Genomic DNA, 26514 nt, shown 5'->3' with positions numbered 1-26514 from the left:
GCTTAAGGGTAATGCCAGGTTTGGTCCTCCTCATCATATAAGATCAAAGACATGATTAACTCACCTGCTGTGTCTTGGTAAGGAAGTGCTGCAATCTTGGTGCAGGCATAGATAGAGGATGTCATGCCTGCTACTGTTAACATGGAGAACCTGCAACCAGCTCTGGCTTGGGAAGACTCTGTGCTTTGTATCGTTAATTGTTTGTATCACAGGAGTTTACAGTTGCACAGCCTGGAATCCMAGTGTTCTGGGCACTGTGCAAACCCAGAATAAAAAGATGATGCCTGGAAAATTCGCAGTCTAGCTGATTGCAAAGCCACTCGGACAATGGGTGGACAGATGCCATCAGCTGGAGAGGCAGTGAAAGTTCCTGCCAATTCCTCAAAGTGCTTCAGTCTGCCAGCATGTGTCACCTCCATTTCACACTGGCTGAGCTTAAGCCAGCTGGTTTTTCTCCAGGACTTTCTTCACATCAGGTATTTAGATTGCAGAGAATTCATTTCTCTGGGCTCAGTGAAGAGGTGTAGAATAAATACYCTTGTTCACAAGGATGACAGTTTATATCAGATTATCTCAGAGTTTTTAAACGGATGGTGTTATTCCTTGGTTAAGTACAGTTTATAGGCCTCCACAACTGAGACCCCTCAAGAGAGAAATTAAATGACCCCATACAAACATCTGAGAATTTTTCAAAGGATTCAGAATGCTTCACAAGGTTCAGAAGTTTGCTTCTCTATAGCTCAACGGGAGTGCTACTGTTCATAGTTTCCTGWTGTTAGCATATGGCAAAAATCCATTAATGATTTTGGGAACTGAATTAGTCACAAGTTTTGCCCTTTACATTTGTGAAGTTCTTGAATTTGTTTGCTATCTAGAAACGTTTTCTGGTAAAGCCTTTTTCTCTGTAAGTCATCCATAAGCAACTCATTGTAACTATTCCTAAAGTACAATTCATGACCTGCTGAACCCTGATCCTGAAAACACTTGCTCTCATTCTTCTTGTGATTATTCCATTAAAATCAAAGAAACTTTTACATGTGGTTGTAAAAYTAAGTCCAGGCATAAGTGTCTGTAGGACAAAGGTTTAGGTTGTTTCATAACCCTTGATATTCTCTCTGCACTGTAGTCTCTGATTTTTAAATGAGGCACAAGCACTCAGAACCAGTGCAAAGTCAGGGTTTTTCAGTCCCAGGGTATTACTCCTGTTCCCTAACTGGAGAGTTACAGAATGCATCCTTACAAGTCTGCAGTTTGGGTTCTTTGAGTACATAATCCAGATTTGCTGATAGCGATTCAACTTGCAATTAGCTTTGGAGCACAGTTAAATGCAAAGCAAAGGTCATTGAATCCAATTCATTTGAGGAGCAGAGTGAATATTCATCAGCTTTTTTATGGCTTCTTAATCACAACAGAGCCTTCTGTGCTGTGAACTTTGTAATGGGAAAAGTACTGATAAGCAAATTCCTGGGCTTTGTAGCCAGCCACATTTATAACAGACAATATCTACCAGAGCTGAGCAGATTTGTTACCAGAAAATAAACCTGGAGTTTGAAAAATGTAGCTGACTCACTGAGGAGAAAAGCAGAATCTAAGAATAGCTGTTGACTGGCATATTCAACTATGTAGTTAGCTGTATTTTATATACTAAATGGTGGTGAATAGACAACTATGGATAAATATGGATTTAACACAAAAATTGCATTTGACATTTGATTCTACAATCTCACTTTCTATTATTGCTGCGTCTCTCTCATTTTCAACAAGCAGGAAGGCATCAAAAAGAACTCCGTTAATTGTGGACCTATGTGCACATGTGTGCATCTAAATATAATCATCAGTGACTAAAAGGAGTAACTCTTTCATGTATGCTGGAAGTTTCAATATCATAATTTCAGTTCAGAGAAGAAATATTTAAATGGTCACAAAGCAATATCTCTGAACCACTGAACTACTGAAAATTAAAGATTCCTGGTTTTCCATTAAGATATTTAGCACATATTTCTACCATTGAAAATTTTAAAGTCCTTTAGGCTTTGAATGCAGAAAGTTAATTTGAAGTTACTTAGAAAAAGATTTTATTAGTTACAATTTTTGTCTCTCTCTGAGAACGGTATAGCTGAATTTGTGCTGTCAAAGAAAGAGCTGGAAGGATACAAAAATATTCTTAATAAAATGTTCTTAAAGTCTCTAAAATACTTATACAAGAGAATTTTGGATTCTTTCTTCCCCAAATAACATATACTTGTACAGGCTTTAGGAAGGTGCACTGAAGTATAGTTTCTACTAGTGCTTGTTTGGGGTGATGTGTACTGGTAATTTCATCATACAGGAATAATGTGTTTCTGACTGAGGTAGATTAGAAGTGCTTACATGATAGCTAACATAGCCTTAAATATAAATCTGTATTTATGCTAACATTCACATGTACACACAGAGATCCTCTGATGCATCTCAACTCACACTCCTAGGAAAGGATCATAAACAGGTTCTACTTACAAATATATCCTATATATATTCTCAGTCATTTTCTTATGCTTTGAAATGAACCAAACCCATTCTGTGAGTGGTATCCTATCACTGCKGTTTGTCATAATTGCTGTGATGTACCTTAGAGAAAGAAATAACAGTTTTACATACCCTCACCCAAGTTGACTGTGCTATACAAATATAAGAAAACAGTGATTTTTCTGAGAAATTTTAAATTTGATGTGTATTGTATTTAGAACTAAAGAAAGTGAATCCGTATTATGCCAGTATTTTCAATAGTTGATATGACCCAGATGATTATATAGATAACTTCCTGAAAGTAGCTTTGCAATTGCATGCTTGGCAGTTACTTGTCTCAAGAACAGTTTTATTTTATTTAATCTCTAAAACTGTCATTCTTATTCTGCTTCTAATTCATTGTTTTGAACAGAAAATAGTCTCACTGCAATGAGTTCTGTTAGGTTTTAAAATGATATGAAGGAAATCAATAACTAGGACAGGATACCTGCTAATCCCTACAAAGACCTCAATGAARAGAACCCTGGTATTAGTATTTTTATTGCTTTTTATTTCACAGAAGGGAAGAAATAAGTGTGAGATTGAGCAGAAAGTGTTGTTAAAAGGTTTCAAGCAGTGTCAGTATTTCAGTCCAGGTATCTCTCATGAATACTGACATCCAAGGGAGGGATGCTGGGACCTGCAGTGAGGATGTCACGTCCTCTTTTCTCCAAACATTTGAATGGCGATTCATTCTTCTGCCACCGCTTTCCTGCTGTGGAGCAAGACAGCTCAAACCTCAGACTCTGGTGGGCGTGCAGGACATGAAGCTGGGCTGACACCATCCGTGTGCACCACTGCGCCCAGATGCGTTGAGACTCAGCTCCTTGCACACATGGCAGAGGCCAGCTTGCACGGGCAAGCCCATGAGTCTGGGCTGGGAGTGAAATGTGATGAATGAGCTCTTTTTATATTTTCCTGTCAGTGAGACTCAGCAGGCGTTTTGAACTGTTTCCCTACCGGAAGTGGGATGAACTGCTCTGAGCAGCCCACTTTTCCTGTAGGCACATGTTATGTGCCTGCATTTTTCGCCTAGAGCTGCTTCTGTGACACATTCCTCCAAGGGCGATGAGTTACTCAGTGCTGTCGGTGAGCTCAACAGCCTCAGGCAATGTTGGTTCACTGCACATACAGTGTGACTCCTTGAGAATATCCACACTCTCATTTATCAATGATTTCTGTGTCTTAAACCTACTGAGTGGTAGGTTACCATGTATAGCACTAGAAATGGCCGCATTTTTCAACCCTTTGTCTCTGCTCTGCACACTTACCTTGCAGATTTTTCATGCAGACCTATTAAAAAACAGGAATACACTTAAGCAGGAAAGAAAATAAAATTTTGCAGCCCTTAAAATGTATCTTAGCATCTTTTGTTCTAGAAAAACAGGAAAATTTCTTCTGAGAAAATGTGATTGATTCATCTTTTGCTGTATATTTATCAAAAGACTGGTTTCTTTATACARCACAAGTTTGTTTTTTTACAACTGGCAAGCCAGGACACTTAGTTAATTAGGAACTCTTGGTAAATATCTCCCTTACTCCTTAACAGTTCAGCTGGATCCAAATTTTCCTATAGGCTTTGTGCAAACCATAGTTCAGCATAATTAGGGCACCAGCTGGGCTGTAGAGGTTGGGATCCTCTAAACGTCACAAAGAGCACCTACAGGGAGTTCATGCTCTAGGTGTCATTGACATTACCATATCAACTTGAAAGTCATGGATAAAAATAATTAATATTAGATATACAATCCTAATGTCAAGTTTTGAAAGGAAATATGATTCTTTGAGTGAGCTTAGTCTGGTTCCTACTGAATCAAAGGAAACTAGTCTCTTCTATATAAAAGTATTTTGTCCTCTGACTTCCTTGAAGTTTAGCTAATTTTTCCGTGAAACTTAAATGCTTTTCCCTTTTGCAGTCTGGGCTAAGTTTATTACTTTTTTTGCAAACACTAAAATGCCAATTGGTTAAGCTGTTTGAAATCATGTTTTCTCTTTCAACTGTCTGCTTTCTTTGTCACAATGATAATTTCATCCTTTGTCTGCCGTGTTTCTTCTTCCCTTATTCCTCCTTCTTGATTAAAAGAATGAAGTCCAACAAAGCCACAACATCTGTGTCTCATGTTTACAAGTCCATTTCATTAATTCTATGAGCTGTCCAGGATTAATACRTAGCATTTTGTTCACTAGGTGCAATTGTCAATGGGAAAAGTTTAATCCAGTAGGGATTGCAAAACAAATCACTTACTTGAAGTTCCTACAAAAAATTAATTTCTTAAAACAGGTATTTTGGCCCCTGTATTAACAGGGTACACAGTTCTCATGGTTCCAGGCATGCATCACACAATATTATTGCAAACTTAGGCTCTGAATCAAGRAAAAATATTAATATGCAGTGCAGTGGCTGGACATGTAAGGTCCAGGAATCAGGCTTTAATTTAGAGTTGCCTATATGGCTTGGTAGGAAAGAAGGCACACTGCTGTGGTGCTGGCATTTCTGATGTTTAGAAAAACAGGGCTTGCTCTTCATCCTGAGTTGTTTTTACTTTTGAAGTTCATTAATTTTCCTGACATGGGCAGGTGGCTTGTTTAAACTAGGGTTATTTGGGAAAGCAGAATTCTTCTGGGAGAGTGAAAACTGTATGGTTTAGTCTACAGTGAAACCTTGTTTTGTCAAATTCCTTAGCTGCTTGAAATTTAAGCTTGGAGGCCTTGCTAATCGTTTGGGTGAATGCTTTGTGGTTGCTCACTCTCGTTTGTAGCGGGCTGTGGGGCATCTTGCAGACAGGCTTCACTTGATAGTCCACCTTCCCCTCATGTGGAAGGCAAGGAGGAATATGAACAGATATAAACTGCTCTGATTCTTTGCAATCCACCCAAGRAAAGCTGCCCTGGGAAACAGGGCAGAAAACTTCAGAAAACTCTGCTTTAATATGAAAGGAGAGGCATACATTCTTATCATAAAACTGCTACCTGAATGAGTCTATTAAATCTGGACTCCTCATTCAAAATCAAATGTGGTTGTCTGGAGAGGGGGTGGAAAAAAAGCCAGATTAGACCCACTGGACCTAACTCTAGCTGTAATGATATAGGTGATAGAAAGGTGAGYTCATTGTGAGGCACAGTGAATGTCTTGATGCTGAAGTTTTTCCTTTTTCTACAATGAGTTTCAGAACTGTGAATGTTCAACTGTGCAGAAAGAGAAGGGTACCTTGTATGCCTTACGTCTTAGATGGAACTGATAGGTTGGCCTGTTTTCAGTCCTAACATTGAGGAAAGAATGCATTTTTTTAAAAAAAAGTATTTCTTTACAAATTAATTTTATATTAAAGTATGGATTCATGCCATGTGCACAGTCAAGTTTCCTCTCACAGATTTGTTTTCTCTCTCACATGTTTAGCTTCAGCACTTTTCCTTAGTAACATTTGTGGTTTGGAGACAGGTAGGAATTAATTGGGTTGATTTTCTTGTAACAAAATGAGAATTTGTACTTTGACAGCAAAAGATTAATTCCCCAARCCCAAGTTTTCTTCGTAGAGATTTATCTCTGTTTACAGAGAAAGCAGAACACTGTACTACAGGACAGATAAAGTAAGGATATTCTATACTCATTACATTTTCAGTAGAGTCAACAGATAAATGCCTGTCATAAAAGAAGAGCAATTTATTCTTAAAATGTACTTTGACAGCTAAGCATTTATATTCTTTTTCATTGTTTCCTGGTAAACATTTCCAAACATATCCGCGACGGTAATGGAATCTCTCAAATGTTTGAGACATGAAAAGTGATCCTTTTCATGCAGGAAAAAACCCCAGAAAACAGATTAACTAAAGTTCACTAAAAAATTACTGTAAAATTTGGATTKGGAACTCCCAAATGTTCCCCTTGTCTCGGTAGATGTTTTTATCTTTAAATATCCATGAAATTCATAGATCAAATAAATTCTGCTTTATTAAGTCCAGTTATAAAGTTTGGTGGTGTTTCTGAAGGTACTGTGTGCAAATCCCAAGTTGCCTTTCTATTAAAAATTTAGAAAATTGAATTAAAACTTTCTCATGCAAGTGGAAAAAGTGACAGAAATTAGGGTGTTGTTATGTGTTGTGACTGGAAATAAGTTGTCAGGTTGAGGTACAACCACTGAAGTACCCTATGCTTTTTGTTGCTCCTATAAATTATTCCTTCTTTTTCCCACTCCTTGCCATGACATCTGAATGTTTAATTCCCTCCAGCTGCTTTATTTTTTCTGCTGTTCTCTGAATTCAACTGTAGCCCACTGGAAGCTGTATTTTCTACCCTTTTTATGTCTTCTAACTGAAACACTTATATTAGTAACAAAGAAGCTTAAATGTTCAGTTTTAAATCAAATCGATTTAAAGTTGGAAAATGTAATCCAACAGACTTAATGAGTTGCTATATCAAACAACAGGCATCTCTTTTGTATTAGCTGAAAAAAAAAAAAAAAACCCAACAAAAAAGCAGTGGTTTATAGAATGGCAGAATGATAGAGTGCTGCTTAAACAACCTTTCCCATAACTCTGTTTGGTGAGGAAAAAAGCCTCAAGACCAAAACATGCAAGGCAAAAACACTTTTTACTGGGAATTCAGCTCTTCAGACTGTAAATTGCAGGGACCTTTATCTGACAAAGCACTGAAGCCCTTTCATTTCTTTAAACTCATTAGTTCATTTGATCTAGTGAGAGGAGTCTGCTGACACACTTGCTGGGCTTTTTGGAAGATGCTGGTTGCATTTCTTTATGCCATGCAGGATTAGATTTAAACAACATGGTGTCTAGTTCTTATGCTGTTGTTATTCTTCTGAGGAAAATGTTATAACATAGCAATAGGAATGGTTTCTGACATTCTCTTTGTTCTGAGGGTTTGCTCACAGCAAAAGGACCCCTTCTATGGACTCACAATAGCTTGATGATGAGAGTACTCAGCTCAAGAGGAAAGAACCTAGGTTCAAATCCTTGATCCAAACCAGACAGAGCAGGGAATTGAACCTAGCTCTCTAGTGTCAGAGATAAGGGTATTCCACTGGGATAACAGCAAGCCAGGTTTCAACTCCCTGCTCTGTCTGGTTTGGATCAGGGAGTTGAACCTCAGTCTCCTCCACCTCAGCTGCGTGCCCTCATCGGCAAGCTATTTGGCCAAGTAGGAATAGGGTGTTTTGCTCTTAAAAAACAACCAAAAAACAAAAAACAAAAAACATTAAAAAGCTCGTTTTTCACCAGAGTAAAATATAAAAAATATAAATTCACTTTTGACTACTTCCACATGATGGATTTGTTGTTTCCTGGCCAGGCTGAGAAAGGGCTACTTCGTGGTCACATACTGAGAGCGCCAGGAGAAATAGAAAGATACAAAACGCCTCAGACAGAGGGGCCACTAAAGATGCAGAGATTTAGCTGTGTTATCCACATGGCTTTGGCAGAAGCAGAGAAAACAAAACCACCAGAAGACAGTTCATGTGAACACCAGAGCTATCTCAGTGAACCACAGTTTTGTTTGGAGGAGAATGGGGGAGGAAGATTAATATTCTGTCAGTGCTGTTGGAGGCATCTGTCAGAGCACAGGCTGTGAAGCTTGAAATTTGAAGCAGCTTTTTTCTTCACTGGTTTCCATGTCTCTCTTCTCTCGCTTGATTTTCTAAGTGGTTCTCTCTAATTTCCATGGTTTTCTCCTGCTTTCACTTTCCTTACCATTCATTCATGTCCTTTCCAAAAAGAAATTGTTCTGGCTTAAACTGTAGTCTTTGCAATGACACACGTAATTGAACCTTGTTGTAAAACCTTCTGCAAATGTGCTTATATCAATTGATAGAAATGGATGGGTTTTAACTGTTTGTCTTGTCCATGTAATCCCCACATACATGCTGAATTTCTTAATCTAATCCTAGGCATTTTTAAAGGCTTAAGTGTTTGTTTTTTTGKTTTTTTTCCCCCTGCTCATTACCTTCTCTTTTGTCTCCTGATTTTAACCAGCAGTAGACCACCTATTGATTTTTGACAATCTAGCATGTGAATACTTTTATAGCCATCTGCATAGGGCTTGTTCGCTTTAGTCATGTGAAGTTCTAAAAATCTGTTCTGTTGGAATTTGCACTACTGAGTATCTGCAATTGTGGAGTATGGACTTCCGGTTTTGAATAGGAGTTTTTTACATTCATTCACTTGTAATGGAAAATGGCCACTGTTTGCTAAATCAGCATTAGAGTATGCATATTTATAACAAAGAATTATTCTCAGTAGAGTAAGAATGGAATTGTGGGGTGAGTTAATTATAATCAGAGTCATTATTTCAGTCCCATTCACCAACAGGCAAGCACTGTTGGAAAATGAATGGCTGGAAATCAGGTTAGTACACGTGCCCAGGAAGGGCTTGGTTTTGCTGGGTGTGAGCATTTGGGGTGCTGCTGTTGTACATTCAGATTGTATTTTACCCTATCCCCTGAAATACCCAGCACACAAAGATATCATGGGATGTCTTGTCTCCATCTSTCTCCATTCACTCAGCAGCACAGAGTAGGACACCTGAGAAGCTCTCTCACGTGTTTCTGTTGCTGTGTTATCAACAAATGAGATTCCATGGACTGCTCCAGAAGCTGTACACGTGCACTCCCATAACTGTGTACACATTCTCAGTCTTGTGGCAGGCCACGTCATGTCAGCTTTGTAAAAAATGGGGACGTGTTTTCTTGCAGACCATGCCTGATGTTTGGAGGGCTATAACAGGGCATTCCTCTACCTCTTTTTTTCCTCTCAATTCCCATAGACAGTAAGCCTGAACCGGTTTTCACATTTCAAYAGCATCTCTCCTCAGACCTTTTGGATATTACCTGTTAATACCAAGWGTCAGCTGACTCTATGGAACCTGGTCAGCATTAAACTTCATGATATCTTCTGAAGGACACAGGATGGGCTTCTGCACAAACAGAAGGAAATCCAGGCCTTGGCATGGCAGCAGGATATTCTTAGTTGAGACCTGACTGAAAGCTGGACATGCACAAGGGGAACTGTCCACAGGATACACAGTGAAACTCCCCTACAGTGTAATGGTCCTCAAAGTCTTTAACAGTGTGTTTTCATGGAATTGGATCTCCCTGCTCTTAAACGACCCAAGGCACTTAGTAATCATACCACACACTGTAAACTATTTTTCATGAAGTCAGCTGCACTGCATCCTTCCTGGCAGACACTTTATAACCATAATTGCATCAATCTCAATCTCAATTTGCTCCATTGTGCCTCTGTCATTGCCGGATCTCTGCTACCATTTCCTCAGTGCATACTGTGAATTGCAAATTCAGTGTGGCAGTGTTAACTCTCAACTGGTTGCTTTTTGGGTGATTAAATCAAGTTCATCATTACTTGAACACTAGTTTATTGTTGTTTAATGAGGTACACAGTGCTATATTTGACTTGGAGGATTTGCAAAGAAAGTTGGTTTGAGAACCTGCTGTAGCCACAGAGACTTCTCTCAGACCTGGAGAAGGGAGCTGGTTAATAGTGAATTAGGTGTGAACCATTGTCTTTAATTTAAAAAGTAGTGTCTAATTATTAAAACCTGGGCCTATCCAGTATGTCATAGTATGCCCATCTCCTTCACCAGGAACTTGGGGTGTTTCATTCTTATGTAATTTCATACCTCTTAAAGGTTTCTTTCTGAGCAATTGTAAGACTGTATTTATGGTTTTTGTATTAGTAATCTTTCATTTTTTTTTTTTTATTTAATTCAGGATGGGCCAGTGAGATTGGAAATAGTATTTTCAGACGAAATCTATCATATTTAATGGAAGGGGTCCAGGGAGGTAACACGATTGCAGATCCCAAATTAAAAACTTCATAAAGAGAAAGGGAGATTTTTGTGATGGTCGGTTTCCAAGGATGTTTTCATTCCATAGTGTTCAAGTAATGTTTTAGTGGTACTTGCTGACTCTTGTTTCACTTCAGTTACTTCCAGGATTTCCATTTTATAAACTTCTTTTAATCACTGCTGTAAAAATCCATTCTGAGTTACAACTGAGTATATAGTTAATGTTCCAAGAAATAGCCATGCCTGCCTGCCATTAATTCTAGCTCCCCTCTGTGTTGGAAATCCAATTTCTAAATCTGTCGCTTGCCAGTTATGGAAGGGAGGGAGAAAAAAAAAMCAGATAAATTTGATGAAGTTTGTCTCTTAATGCAAGTTCAGTTCTCAGAGGAACATGTATAAGCAAAATAAAACAAGGGTAAAAATGCTGATATTTTACATGACTGCTTGCAATATAACTAGATCTTCTGCCTCCTTTCTGCTTCCTGCACCAAGTCACTGCAGTGAAATGTCTGTGAAATGCTCCATTTCTGTCCCACAGACTGGGGTTGCTCTGTCCCATCTATATTTGTTGTTTTTTAAAACAAAACAAAGCAATCCCCAAAACAACAAATGTGCAGTGTTTCAAAGGTGTATTTGAAGACATCCATCATTTATATAATAGTCTTTGAGATACTGAAAGGTATCTTTAAGGAGTACTTCCATCTCCATCCATMCTGTGTAATGATTGTGTAAGAATCACAGGTACCACTCTGTGCCCAGAGACTCTCAGAAAATTGCTCTGATAGGAATATGTGCTGCTGGTCCAACAGCTCTGAATTTCCTTCATCTGATTTAATGACCACTGGTTCTCAGTGTCTGAATAAAGAGCTTTTTTGTGGCTTTAGATGAGTGTGTATGCTTTTGGGATTTTTGGCTTATGCTTCCAGTGGTAAAAGTCTCAGCAAGAGAAAGTCAAAAAAGTTAAAAACAACATCATTTTGAAGAAAAGGCTGTTTTTCATGAAAGTTTTCAAGGAGCACACTGATTAGATTAATTATGTAGTTTAAAAAACATCCCCACTAAGTCAAGTCCCCATATTGCAGAATTGTGTACCTTATTTCTGAGGTTACTTCCATAATTGCAACAACATGCATTCTTTGTAACAGCTTTTCCTTTTTAATGAATATTTAAATGGAGGTAATTAAATACATTTTCTTTCATACCTATCTCCTGAGAGGAAACATAACAACATGATGAAAATACAAGTAAATGGGAAGTAATAATGTCTGCTAAAAAGAACTGCATTTTTACTCTCTAAGCAGTATTGGTTGCTAATTGTTAAGACTCTCAGAGTGATAATGGGGAGATTCAGATGCCTGTTATACCATATAAAACTGGATTCCAAAATATTTCAGCTTAATAAGCTATTGTTGAAAGTGTTATTGTAATCAGAAGTGCCAGCTATTTCTCAGGTCCAGACAGTCATGAAATATGATGCATAAAGCAGGAGTATAACCTTTTGAAAATCAAATCTAATTGCTTTGGTCTTTTACACATTTTTGGGCCCCTTTCTAATTTTTAAACTCTTCCATGTCCTAATCAGTGGGATGATTGACTTCTGTCACTGTGTCAGCACCTCAGTGAAATGCATTTTGTTTCTTCTGCTGGAACTGGACCCACATGGCTGAATTGCAGGTCACACTCAATCTGAGGTGACAAGCCTCTAAAGGCTACAAATTTGCATGGGCACAGATTGAACCTAAATGCTCAGAATGTCAAATACTTCTCAGCATACTGAGATGTCTTTGGCCTCCAAAAGTGAAGTAGTAGTACTAGTATTAGGCATTGACTGCCTAATAAAAACATCAGTTCTCTTGTGTCCAGTCAAGCAGCAGAGACAAGACTCCTTAACAACTGAATTTTAAGACCTTTTTCCTTTTCCCAGTCAAAACTAGAAAGGTAAAGGTCTACAAGAGAATAAGGCAAAGAAGGTACAAAGACTTTCTCAAGTTCAACTTCGATTTTGGCTGGTTTGCCTCTGAAAGAATTGTAGTTCATTCATCTCTGCCTCTTGTCACAGTGACATCTCAGAGCTGTTAGCAGCATAAAATTAGCTTCTCAAAAGCCTTTCAAACTCTAATGGAGGGAAAAGCAAACTAAAAAGACTAAAAAACTAAAAGCCATTTCACATTGCGTGTCTTGCGCTTTGATGTTCTGATTCAATTCTCCTTTTCTTGTTTAGGAATAATATTACAGGAACTGAAATAAATGTAATGAACTGTTTTGCCTATGAAAAAATGCCCTAGTCTTTGTTGCTCAGTTGCTTGCAAAAACTGCTTATAGGGTCTTGTGTTTCTGCAATGAACATTACCCCTTCTTTCTTCCACATTTACCCAAAGAATAACAGAGTAGTTTGAGCCTAAATCTATTTATAAAACAGACACATACAGAATAGAATTAATCACAAGGAGTTTAGYACCACCTGGGAATATAAGATATTTATCTGGGCTTCCTCAGTAATAGGAAATAAGAGAAACATTTTAAGGGTGATTCTGTTCTATTCTAAGGAAAAAAATCTCAAGTAGTTGGTATGAATACCTTCTGAATGSGTTCCTTTATACTGAACTTAAATAATTATTATGGGTGAGACACCTCATTTCAGCAGGCTCAAGTTCAACAAATCCCACTCAATGCACTTTGGTATGTTATGAATGCCTAGGATTGAGGGGTAGGGCCTTGGGAGAGCATCCTTTGTTAACTCTTTAGTGTGTGTGTGTGTCTCTTGAAATTAGAACAGAAAGATAATTTTTAAATAGTAACAAAAATAAAGTTAAATGTGCATTAAGAACTGAAATCAGTGTCCTGCACATGTTGAGAATTTATAATTGTTTCCCATAAGACATAGAGGTCTGGGGCTACAAAGCAATGGATCTGTACCTCCCCTACAGCTAATATCCATTCTATTAAATTTCATTATTTTTGAAATTTGGGTAAGGATATTTGGGAAAGAGAATATGGCTCAGAGCTTAACTTAATTCTTTTAAATGGTATGAAAATTTAAGAGAAAAAGTAAAATAAAATTATTTTAAAAATGCAGTACCTGAGGGATGTTAACAAGGATGATAATAATGTCTTCAAGACTTCTAAGATACAGACTGGGAGGTAGATAGTTTTTGTCTGTTGGAAGTTACCAGAAGCTGCAGTGAGGGAAAAACTGTGATGAGCCATAGAATCATGGAATCAGAGAATTGTTAAGATGGGGAAAGACCTCTAAGGTGATCAAGTCCATCCATTAAATAGAACTATAAATGCACTGACTCTATTGAGATCACGATTTTTAGTCATCAACGGAGTTACAAATTTCACTTCCCAAGCTCTCTATTTTTTTTTTTGGAAAGGGATTCAGGAAGAGCTCAGGAAGTGCTYCAAAAAATGAGGAGGCCCCTCAGCATGTCTAGACAAGCACAAACTTGTGGCTCATGTGGATGAACAGAAATAAACTCATCACTGTACATATATATATATATGTGTGTGTGTGTGTGTGTGTATAGAATAAATATCCAAGAAAAAATATTTTTGTTTTTTTGTCTGTTCTCGCAGGATAAGAAGTTGCAATGAAAATTTTTGTTAAATTCTTCTGTGTAACACAGCTTTTCAGTGAAGTCAAAGGTACAAATGAAGCATGAATAGTTCTGATATTTCTGATTTTTGGCAGATCAAAAAGCTATTCAGATGTATTTCAGTGGTAGCTGTATTTGAGTGCACTGCTAAGCTTTATGTTCATATTAGCAAACAGGGAATAAAAAAGAAGCTTTACATTTGCTAACTGGAAGTTGTCATGCCTTTAATAAGTTGAGTGACAGACTCAAGATAGTTTCCTCTCTTGCAGGAAGATTAATGTAAAATCCCTTTTAAGGTGCTTAATCTTAGCTATTGTTTTCCAATTTTTACAGAAATTAACATAACGCTCTTCTAGCCATGACTTCAGGTGTGTTATAAAAGATAACCTTCCAAGACTGATTTACTTCCAAGTAATAGATTATTATCAACCAAGCAGGGAGCTCCAAGGCACTTGGGTGCATATTTTAGAAGGTTTATGGAAAACCTCCCCACTGATTTACCTTCAATAATCCATTCTCAGTCCTAAAAGTAGTTGCATGTATAGAGAGATGTGTACATATGAGATATATAATGCATAATGATGATTCTTTGATTTCCTTTACATTAGAGCTGAAATGAGGTGTTTGTGTATTCTTGTTACTTGTATGTATTTGTTGGTCTAAGGTTTACTCTGGGTAACACTATGCTTAAAGCAAACACTCCAGTCTACATTTCTGAACCTGTGTGTTAACTCCATGTGGTTTCAACTTCCACMCTTTAACAACAAATTACTATTTATGTAAGCTGTCAAATCCACATAGGACAGGCAGCTGCAGAAGAAGAAACTGTAGCCTATAAGGCATAGCAAGAAGCATGAGGCTCCCATAAGAGACTAGTCTTTCCCTTTCTTTATTTAGCCCAATAAGAGTGAATTATTCATTACAAGCACGCTAAAACTCCTCCAGTCTTGCCAATTCATCCACAAATTTGTTGAAAATGAAAGCTCAGCATGAAGTCTCCAGAGTTTTACTCTGAGTTAGTAACACCTGCAAAGAACAGATTTCACTGTGAGGTAAATTGGTGTGTGATTGCCCACACATCAGCAAAACTTATAATTGGAAGAAACTGAATATTTTCTCTTTATTTAACTGATGAGGATTTTGTGGGGTGTCATTTTACATTAAGTAGTAGAGTTATAATTTAGAATGTTTCACAACAACTGGCTGTGTTTGTTTTAACAGCAATTTTTCTTCTCTGAGATTTCTATTGCTGTCAGCTGCTATTGCAACTTTATGTAACRCACACTTAGAAAACTTTCTTGTTCTTAGGGAAAATTGTCAGAGACGGGCCTTAAACTGCAGAATTTTCTTCCTATGATTTCTTGTGAATTTAGAAGTTGATACTTTCCCCTGCTTAGCTGTATCTCATAAATGGCAATCTAAGTCAGGATTTTGATTTCTACATCTGTAGCATATGGACATTCAGCAGCTCCCTGGACAGCAGTGGAAACTACCTAAAGCAGATTTTTGTTTCTTCCAGATGTTTCAGAAATACACTCATAAATAATCTAAAAAATTCAGGTGGATCTCCTAAATCAAATTGGATATTAACAATATTATCTATCAAAAAAGAAGGACAAAGGAAGAAAAAAGTCAAATTGCCTTTTCTCCATGTTGTTCAGCATTGTTACATCTTATTTTTTGCCTTTACCATATGTCCTGAATCAATTCGCAACTTATGTTTGGAGCAGGATTCAGGCTTCTGACTGATGRTGGTAACACAGCCCCAACACAAAATAAAGCTCATATCATTCGTATCAAGATTGGTGCACATGGAGARCCTTGGACAGGTTTCTTTTCACCTTTCCTTCAAAGGGAAGCAGCTCTGGTCCACAGAGCTGTCCTTGCTAGCAGGAGGTAGCACTGAGCTCAGAGATTTAGTGGCTCGATTTCTGCAATGTGCCTGCTGCATGGGAGCTGCATGGCCTCTGCGTGCCCATCTCTGGGCAAATGTGCTTTTGTGGCTTGTGAAGTTAGGCAACCTCATTTAAATCRCAATGCACGGTTTACTTTCACGTGCATTGTGGAGAGTCTGAAGCTAATTTAACAGCAAGCTCTTTGCACTGGRGAACATGCTTTTAAGCTTGGCACTGAATGGAGGAGTTTTCTGTCCTTCCCTTATTAATCTCTTGCCACCCTTCTTCTCACTTTTGTTCTTCACAGAGAAAGCTCAAGTGCTTGCCTCACTGAACTCAAACTTACATTCATAGCTGCTAGATTGTTTGGGTTTGTGTTTTGGTTTGGTTGGTTTTTGTTTTTTTGCTTTTTTTGKKTTTTTTTTCCATTTCTTTTTTGTCTTCTTTCCAATTGTGAGAGGAAAAAACTCACAACTGGGTTAAAGACTAGGGAAATAGGGACATACCTAACAGAGTGACAACTGCTTTCATATGTGTACTTTTAGTGTAGTGAAACTTGCCTCAGTGAATTCCTGTTATACACCTTTTACAGTTACTGGAATAAAATGTCCCTGGTGCCAAAGGCAAGGAATACATGAATGTGTTAGGCAGTAATATGTAAGTGGGTACTCCTGCTGTACTTAACAGCTGAGCTATTCTTACTGCAACACTACTAACAGCTAATAGAATACAGGTTTATTTCCTTGGATAAACATGGGATGTATTAAAAATAACTTGCTGGGAAAGATGAAGGTTTTCAGGCTCGTATAGTCCTACTGCCTGCTCCAGAGGTTGCTGAGAAGTGTAATAAAATACCAAATCCCTACTGACTGACTAATCTTCCTTTTCCACAACACTTCAAAGTATTTCCCTTTTTCACTTTAAAACAGAACTGTGCTAAGTGGCCCCCAGTACAGAATTGTTTGTCAAAGTCCTGCCATGGGCTCCAGCTTCAAGCTCATTATCTCCATGATTCTGATCATAGATTATCCTATCCTTTCACTCAGCTATTAGAGGGTTAGAGGAAGGCCTGGTGTTTGGCTCAGGGTTCTATAGAAGAGGAGAGGAAGCAGGTGCATTGTATAAGCAAACCTCCATGTGTCAACATCCATGTGTTTGTCAGAGGAATTTATCTGCTCCAGCTGTGATGCTCRAAGAATATATCTTTCAGTATATATTTATCTGACATATTATGTGGCTGAAATAAGCTGTCAGTTTCTTGCAGAGAAGAGCTTTGTAGCATAGGGAATGTAATTATGAGGATGATCTAAAACATCACTGTAGGATCTCACAGTATGAACCCAAGTACCAACTAACAGCAGCTGATTGGGCTAGGTGCCATGTAGGGACAGTTAGTCCCYGTCCAAGAGAAAAGGGAAAGGGACAAGTTGGCTATTATTTTACAGAGAGGAAACCAAGACACTGAAAGAATATGTGTTGAGGAAGCCAATGGAAAATATGAGGAGCAAAAGTGGAAATCTGAAATAAGTATTGTGTGGCCAGCCTCTAGTCCATGTTCCAAATAGTTTTGTGTCACGTACAAACTTCTATTGCTTCAAGGCTGTTGTTTTCAAAATGTGTCACCCCTGTTAAGGACATGTTAAAGAAGGAAAAATAATGGTCAAAWTTGAAAGAATGGGATTCTAGGTATTCAAAATAGGTTCCTACTTGTCGGAGTTCAAAAGGTTGTTTGTTTATTCCTGCTCTGTTACAGGTATGTACATGAATTTATGTACATATATTATACATTTATTTATTTTAAATTATGTTATGAACTTGCCTGCAATTTATGGAAATTCATGTATAGGGAGTCAATATCTATCTCAAAGTCAGAACTATTGTTGGAATAGAAATGTTTTAGAAACAGGTAGCAAGAAAATTTTTTAAAAAAATCTGKTTTTTTAGGTTGTCCTGGGGCCAAGAAGAATGAGTTCCTGACAAGTGTTTTGGATGCATTATCCACTGACATGGTGCACGCGGTCTCTGATCCATCACTGTCTTCTAGCCGGTGGGTGTCAGACCCTTTTTGTGTGTCTTTAAAAGGATTCTCCCAGTGGTGAATGGATGGTTGAGGGCTTTGAGGAGCCTTCACAAAGGGTAAATTTCCAAGAAACTATCTGGGAGAATTTACTTTGAAATTTCCACTGTGAACTATGTCCACTAAAGAGAATACACTCAATAGATGAATTCTCAGCAGCACAGCTCCAGGTTTATCTGTAGCTACTGATGCAGCTGTGTGTCAGTCTTTGTTCTCCTCTCAGTCTYTGTTTCCTGAATATGTGCTACCTTCCTTCTTCCTTCCAGGTATTCTGCCTAGTTGCTTGCAAAACAAATCAGTGCTGTCAACAGTCACAGGTAGTGTTAAAGTGTGTCAGTGCTGTCAAACTTTGGGTATCTGCAGGTCAGGTGCTTACAATCTGAACAGGAGACAGCATTTATTGTTATAGTTTATCCTGTAGTTCAACATATTTAGGTRTTTTATCTCTAAGAGAATCCATCAGGGGTTGTAATTGGAGATTCAGTATTTGACAATGCTGGTTGTCGATCAACTTCACTTGGTTACTTTACACCTTTAATTCTTCTGCTGTCTATGAAACAGTCTTTTTTATTTGTGTCTCCATTTTTCTCTAAATTTACATTTCAGTAAATTTAAGGGGAAAGCTCTGTTTGCTTTCTGATGTTTGAAGCTTTGTTTGAATCTGATGCTGACCTCAGTAGGGTTTTAGAGAGTAAACCAGAAGCATATGCTAGTGTAAAATTTAGGACATAGTTGGCCAAAGTGAAAAAAATAGTGGGATTCACTGCAAGAAGCAGCTAGTGTCCAAAAGCAAGGAGTTTTATGTAACAATGGTGATGGTCTGTTACATCTGATTATAAACTGAGGTTTAGACATCAGAGTTAAGACTAAATTCTACTTTTTTCTTTTTTCAGGGTTTCAGAGCCCGATCCAAATCATACTCTGGAAGAGAGAGTCGTCCACTGGTATTTCAAACAACTAGATAAAAATTCTAGTGGTGATATTGGCAAGAAGGAAATCAAGCCATTTAAGAGATTCCTAAGAAAGAAATCAAAGCCCAAAAAATGTGTGAAGAAATTTGTGGAATACTGTGATGTGAACAACGATAAGTCCTTGTCAGTTCAGGAATTAATGGGCTGCTTGGGAGTAACAAAAGAAGAAGGTAAAGCAGAAACAAAGAAACGTCACAGTAAGAACCTTTTTTCTCTGTCTTTTTCACTAAATTATTCAAAGCTTATGAAGTCTGCTATTTATATGTGCCAGAATTACACAGAATAAAAGAATACACCTGTCTGCAGTTAATGCAGCCGTTGCCTAAGGCAGATGGCAGGAAAGTTGCTTCTGGATCACTTTGCTTCAACAGAATCAAAAAGTATGTGTTGATTCTGACCATTAAATGTATTATGGTAGGATACAATAACAGTCATCAAAAAGCCAGTTAGTGTTATTATAGAACTGTATTCTGAATGAGTGGAAGTATCACACCTGTGCTTTTTGGATTCCTGGAAGGAAGCACATGGCTGAGCTTTCTAATGACTTCTCATTTCTCAAATATGGTTTAGAGATGCAGAGAGGAATGTGGTCATCTGCCAAACAGGTGGAATAACTGCTAATACACAGCCACCTTACCTTGCTGCCAAGCTGGTAGGAAGAGGAACAATTATGGAATATAATAGTCTCTGCAGAATTCAATCACACAATTCCTGAAAATGGGAAAAAATTAAAATAAAAAAAACCAAAATTGTAAACAGCAGCAGTAGATCCCCATAATTTAAGAAGTTGTAGAAGAATTAATATAGGTGAATTGTTTCATCTGCTATCTTAAAATGAAGCAAGGACAGTAGAATAAAGGTCTCATTGGTTGTATTCAAGTCTAGAAAGGAAATACTACAGAAAGACAGAAGAGATCTACATTTTGCTAATGAAGTAAATTGAGTATGGCTCACACAAACAGATCTCTCAAAACAAATATTGATTGGATCCAGGATCCTTTTCCTGTGGCTTCTTTTTGTGGATCTCATAATGATTCCTTGCAAATCTCACTTAGATGATGCTGGCTAAAAAAAATGTATATGAAGGTGGATGACTGTTATCTTTATGTTATAATTGTGGAAAGTGAAACTCTTCTGTCCTGCTGCAGCAGGCACTCCTAGGGCTTCACATATATGAAATTTGGGTCCAAAATCACAATGCAGGAGCTAAAGGAAAGCCCTTGCAAGACTGAAAGCAAACCCCAGTTTTTTCTCTTCATATTCCAGTGGAAAAAAAAAAAAACCAAAGATTAGGATAAATTGCTTGGCTGGGAAACAAAAATCGTAAGAGGCATGAAATCACATGAAGATCACACACAGTTTTGGCTGAAGTAAAAATTACATCTACCATGACTGGAGTTTTGTAACAGATCTTCTCCAAAAAAAAAAAAAATCTATTTGATAATGAGAACATTCAATTTTGAAAAGAAAAAAAATCTCAGAAGTATGGCATTGAAAAATTAATGGTGTCCAATTGGAAAAAAAGTTCTTAACCAAATTATTGGGTTGCTTTACTAGAAATACATAGTTTTAATAACAAGACAATAAAATTGCTTTTGTTGGAATACCATTATTCTATTTTGTTTCTCTTGCTTGATAATTTAAATTTCCTTTCTGATAATCTTTTCATTTGCACAAATGAAATCAATTGCCACTTCACTGCAGTTAAGTTACATAACCAGGAAAATATGAAACTCTTGTCATCTGAGTGTGAGAACTGAGCTAAAGAGCTGGCTCTGTATCACTTTGTTGCGCCTTGAATGAAAACAATTTGAAGCAACACAGAAGTCAGAGAGCTGCAAAGGATTTTTTCTGAGGGGGATGCTAGTTGCTGCAGTATTTTTCAAGATTCAGTTTTGTTGCCCTTTTTTCCAGTGCAGCTTGTTTGACTCACAGACTGATGTGGAAAACCAAGAGAGCGAGTTCCTCCCTAGCCTAACAATTTTATTTGTGAAGATGAATGGCTTAGAAAATTCATTTAGCTTTTCGGGGGTTTATTCTGCCCTATGTTGAGCACTGTCTTTGAGAGTAAGAAATGTAAAAAATCAGTGATACTCTGGTYATTTTACAGATTAAATGTGAACGATGTCTTTGGCTTGTAGAGCTGTTTCTATGCAATATCTTTAATCAAAGTGAATGCTTTCTAGACTGTCCGTGCTTTTTTACTGTCAGGAATAATAGACTATATTTACTACTAAAGATTTGGTAAGTTTGGTATGCTCAACCTTGACTAGATGCAATCTGCTAAGCAAATGTGACATATTAACTGGCAGAAGATGTTGTTCAAATTTCAAGTAACTTCTTGAAAGAAGCAACACCTGTATTGAGAGATGAAAAAAGTGGATGTGTCAATGAAAGATTTGAAATATTTTATGTCATTTATTGAATGCTGTGCACTTATCCTGCTCTGAAAAGCATCTTTTCAGAATGAGAGCTTCAGTTCTTGATGATAACTTGCAAAAAACATATTTCTAATGTTTTCTTTCCCCTCCTTTAGCAGCCCCTAGAACCAACACTGATAGCACTTCATCCAGCAGGCAGGTGAGTACTGAGGAGAACAAGATCTCCATTTCTGCCTCTCCCAGCTCAATTTCTTGCGGTTTTAGCAATTATCATTGCAGATTCAAACTGCATTAATCTGCTATTCTGCAGAGTTGCCAGAAAAATGTAGAGCAGCATCCCAATTAACAAATTTTGACTTAAGTTCTATCTGGGRAAAGTTAAATCAGTCAGTTACAGGTGCTGAGTTAATATGCATAATGTGCAAAGTGTATTAGGCTTACTTTTGGAAGTTCCTGAAACGTGGAAGTTGACATATGGGATAATTTGATGAGTGTTATTGAGCCCTCGTGAGTCTCCTGTGTTCCTGAATGGCAGCATTCCCATATACTTTCAAATGTGCACTGTTTCATCTTCATTTAACTTTTGCTTTAGCTGAATTCTGTCAATTTTCCATTGTGTCACACTATAGACACAGACTTGCATTCATTGAAATGAGCAAAGCCATGCCTTTCCCATACCCTGTGAAAATCTATACATTTCATAAACCCCATTGAATTATTATGTGGTGGCTTTAAACACCTTTTAAAATCTTAGTGCAATGAATGAAGCTGTCACTTTCAAATGCCTTTGCTGGCTGAGCAAAATGATGCTGAAGATCTAGGATTTGCATCAGTCTACTAATGTAGGTTTAAACTAAAATTGCAGAATGATTGGAGCAAATAAAATGTCAAGTGCCCTGACAACATAATCCATGATAATTTTTTAATTTATTTTCTGCAAAGAGTTCATCTTGTTTTTCAAATAGCATCAGTGTATGTCATCCTTGGAGATTTGGCTACTCAAGTCATTCAGAGCTGCAAAAGATATAAAAGCAGAGACTTTAAAGGAAGAAAAGGTGCACTTTGAAAAGAAGGGACTTTAAGTGAAAGGCCAGGAAAACAGGTTTAAAAAAAGGTGGTTTTTAATTTGTGTGTGTCTATTTTTATAATCAATAATTCTGACAAAAACTTTCTGGGCAATATTGGCATATCTTTCTAGTACTTTTGCATGATCTTGAAGGAGGGCTTATCAGTTATTTGAATAGTCTGTTAAGAGAGTCATCCTCACACCATCTTACTATTGTATTAGTTAGAAGACCTTAATTGTTAATGCTCCCAAAAGCATCAGTAAATGATAAACAGTTTTAAAAATTATTCATGTAAGCATATTATAAGAAGAGCTCAGGTAATGCTGCATCTATGAAAATAGGAATTTGGCTAAAAATATCCCAGAACCCTAGTGGTGGTAAATCTCTTCCCATTTATCATACAGCTAGATTAATTTGTTAGAAGCTGAACCTACCCAGAAGTCAAGAAAAATTTTCCTTCAGAGTTGCTAGTCAATTTGTGCCTTTTTTTATCTCTGATTTGTTTGATGTTAGGTTTGCACTTTCTAAGGCAAGCTCGACATTGGTTGTGGGTTCTGCCAGAAACCTCCTACATACCTTTGATGGAATATAAAATTTTCTCACAGCTATGAGGATGTGACAAGTTTGTTTGTTTAAACAAGTGTTTGTGGTCCTAATTTTTCAGGTTTCCCCCACAAATCACATTATGCTTTAAAGAAGGCAGCCTGAAAACAATTATACAGTCAGACCCCTAGTCATCCAGACGGGTTACTTTAATTATATAATGGACAATTACCGGCACACATGCATTACACTTGAAGCATGACAAGCCCTCTCCCCTTTCTGGTAATCTGATAGTGACTTCCAGAATTGGTAATAAAAGTGTCCTTAGAACAGTTACTGGTTTTAATTTTGTCCAATAATTTTGCTGAGTCAGCATCGATTATTTTAAGAGCTGCTGCTGACGAATGATAGCCTTAAATTAAGGCCAGCTAAGAAAACCATCTGTTGGCACTTTCATACTCTAACCATACATGGCTGCAAATRCAGAAGGTGGTTTTCATCACAGAAGTTCTCACTTGGAAGAAAGCTACTGGAAAGTATAGAAGCTGCTCAAAAGCTCACTCTCTAATAATTTATTGCAGCAGATTAGTTATATCTGTGCTTAGGTGTGCTTTGGCACATGTTTTTTTCACATACTTGCAAATCTGTGTACACACACACACAAGTTGATTGTAAGAAAGCAGACAGAGAAAGACTGGGGATATGGGGACTGAGTTACAACTCTGAAAGAGGTCAACTAGGGGATGGGTCTGACCGGACTCAGGTAGTGGCCAGGTATATTTCCCTTGCTCAGCTCCACCCTGTCTAGCAAACCGACATATGCACACTGTCAGTGAGATCTAGGGGGTSTTTTGCAGCCAAGGTAAAATTTTATAAGGGAAACCATAAATCTATGTTTTTGTGAGACTTTGGCCAGAAGCCCATTCCTTATACATCACATGCCACAGAAGGTGTATTTCTCCAGGGATTTGCCCAGGCAGTTGCTAAAACTGTGTGTTTGACAGGTATAGAATTAAAGGGGCCATGGGTAAGTAGGCAAGATGTTGCTCATACCCTTGCTCATGGATGCCCTTCATTACTACAGGGCAGGAAGTTTTTATTCTCCATATATATTTGTGCAGAAGTCTCCTGCTAGTGGCATGTGGGCACTGCTGAAAATATAGATGTTTATACTGGACTAATTGAAAACATCATTAATAATGCAAATTTTTTCAACTTCCTTTCAGCAAGTTTCTAAGAAGCAAGGGTGAACATCTTACTGATCCAAGGCAGATCTCTTTGACATGTGGGAGATATCCTCACCAAAAGGCAATAAAACAACTGTAGTATTTGCACTTTCTACTTAAAAATGTAAATTCACTTTGTAGAAATGAAATATTTAAACAGACTTTTTTTAATCTGTGAAAAAGTAATGGCTAGTTTTGAAAAATTATCACATACAATGTATGTGTATTCTTTTGTCGTCTGGAATATGTATGCTGGAGATGTAAAAGTTTGCATTTAAACCATTTTTTAAAAAATAACTTTGGCAAACAGTAGCATAGAAACCTGATTCTATGTATTTTGGTTTCAATAGTATGCCTTATTTTCCTTAATACTGTCATTTAAGTATAGTTATGCTGAAAAATCTACTGTATTCTCAATTTTGTCCAAGCAGTGTTGAATGTTTCAGTTTTGCAGGATTGGGAAAATTGTGTAAATTACTATTTACTTGGTTTTGCAGTTTTTAACTGATAAGATTTTTCATCGGTGGCAATATTTTATTTCATTTTGTTTTTATTGTAATTATTAGGCTTTCCAAAAGTCATGCAATAAGAATACAACCACTAATGGATTCAAAAAACAGTTATTCTACTTGGGATGATTATAGAAAAATGTATCCTTTTATCAATTTTTGAAGYGCCTTTTTTTATAAGTTTTGGTAGGGTTTTTCTCCTGTTTGCTTCTGAAACTTGGGTTATTAACACAGCAAACCAAAAAACGGTGAGGTGGATTGTACTGTCCCTCCAGTCTGGTTCAGCCTGGGCCTAAAAGCATGTTTCTATGGTCAGTGCAAAGCAAGAGCAGAGTTTATATGGCTCAGAATTGTAAATCTTCCTGTGGTGACAGGGAAGGTTAAGCCTTTTTCCCCTACACCTGACTACCCCATCAACTCTTTGGCTTGCCTGGGGCCTGCTAGAGGTTATTCACATCACCCCTGCCTGAAGCTTTTTCTTTCTCATCTGAAGAAAGTTCTCAAAAGTTTTCATACTTTCGCCATAATTTTTCAGCGTTTGTTTTTTTTTTTTTTTTCCCTATGGCTTTCTGAGGGGAATAAGAACTTACCAATGTGAATTTAGAGCAGGAGAACCAAATGAGACAAGTTGTGCTCTTGAACAGCTATGAGTTACAAGCAGCTAGGTTGTTTGATGCAGTGGTAGAAGAACTACTGGCATCTGGGAGCTGACATGAGAAGGAAGGAATGTAGCAGCAAGCAGCAATTTCAGTATGTTTTTTTTTAAATAATGTGTGGGATTGCTAATCATAATAGCACCCTGGCTCGAGCTTGTACCTGGAAAAGCTGTTTGTAAATCAAAAGGTTTCTTTTCAATTCCAACATATTCTGAACTGATAGGAAACACTGTATGCAATGGAACTGTACCCCAGAAATTGTGTACTCTAAGCTCTGGCAACAGGAGAAACCAAGATGCAACTTGTGTGTTATTTTGTATTTTTGTTTTAAAAAGTATTTGTTATTCTTTTATAAACTTCGAATTTAATCTTCTTCATAGATTAAAGATTTGTATGTTATAAAACTATGCTGGTGACTTTTATTTTGCTACACAGAGAGACTTATTTGGGAGCAGATACACACAGTGGTGACTTCACCACTGCTTTGAGTTTACAGGAAGCCACATGACCTCACATCTTCTTCCCTTGCCTTTATTGAATTCTCTTTTAAGGTCATATATGTCTTAGTCATACCACTTCTTCCTCAAAATTCTCTATATAGCTTCAACTTGGTCGTTTACTTCTTCTCAGCAAAGTACAATGTGCATAAATAGAGATGACGTCTTTTCCCCTCAGTGTGAGTGTGAGCTCTGGGCAGCTTTCAGCCTGGCTGGAAACAATCAGTAGAGAGAGGCAAGCCCTCAGAATTCACAGTGCCTGGTTATGTGAACACAGCATTGGGTAAGAAGCATCTAATTCCATCACTGTGGCCTTTGGAGATAATATAAATGTAGACTAACTATTTTTTTTCATGTCCATGGTTTGAAAATGCACCCCATTTCAACTGAGAGGTTGTGTGGGTAGGCAGATTCAGACTAGCAACGTGATTATATAAAGAGTAGCCTTTAACACTGATCAAAAAGCAAATAAATGCTGAAGGCACTTTTAGGTATCCAAAGACTTTGATAATATAGAGCCAGTTACTAACTCTACAGTGGCTGAGACATGAGGTGTTTCCTCTTTGTATGCATTTCTGTGTCATCACTTTCATGATTCATTTCAATTACCGGCAATTACACCACTTGAACACAAGTAGTGCTGACTTCTCATAGTTCCAGTTAGAGTCCAGATTCCTAATGTAGTCATATTTGCAAGTTTGCTAAATTCACCTTGGGTTCCTGTATCTCCCATAGG

At 37.5% G+C, this 26514-nt stretch overlaps 1 protein-coding gene across 3 annotated transcripts in view; it reads left to right on the top strand.

Moving 5' to 3' along the window:
• The window catches only part of SMOC2 (SPARC related modular calcium binding 2), a 136718-nt gene extending 111030 nt beyond the window's left edge, over positions 1 to 25688 (top strand). For 2 of the 3 annotated variants that reach the window (XM_057373633.1, XM_057373631.1), the window contains 4 exons: positions 17796 to 17898; positions 18822 to 19096; positions 21436 to 21479; positions 24117 to 25688. In XM_057373633.1, coding sequence (XP_057229616.1) covers positions 17796 to 17898; positions 18822 to 19096; positions 21436 to 21479; positions 24117 to 24140 — 446 coding nt within the window. In that variant the 3' untranslated portion in view covers positions 24141 to 25688. The remainder of the gene's footprint in view (positions 1 to 17795; positions 17899 to 18821; positions 19097 to 21435; positions 21480 to 24116) is intronic. The other variant, XM_057373632.1, reaches the window with a different exon arrangement.
• Positions 25689 to 26514: the final 826 nt, after the last annotated feature.

Source organism: Malurus melanocephalus, unplaced genomic scaffold (genome assembly GCF_030028575.1).
Source record: "Malurus melanocephalus ecotype Western Australia unplaced genomic scaffold, MMel_1.1 scaffold_203, whole genome shotgun sequence".
NCBI lineage: Eukaryota > Metazoa > Chordata > Aves > Passeriformes > Maluridae > Malurus > Malurus melanocephalus.
The sequence above is the reverse complement of the archived record's forward strand: the minus strand, read 5'-3'. Positions and strand labels throughout refer to the sequence as shown.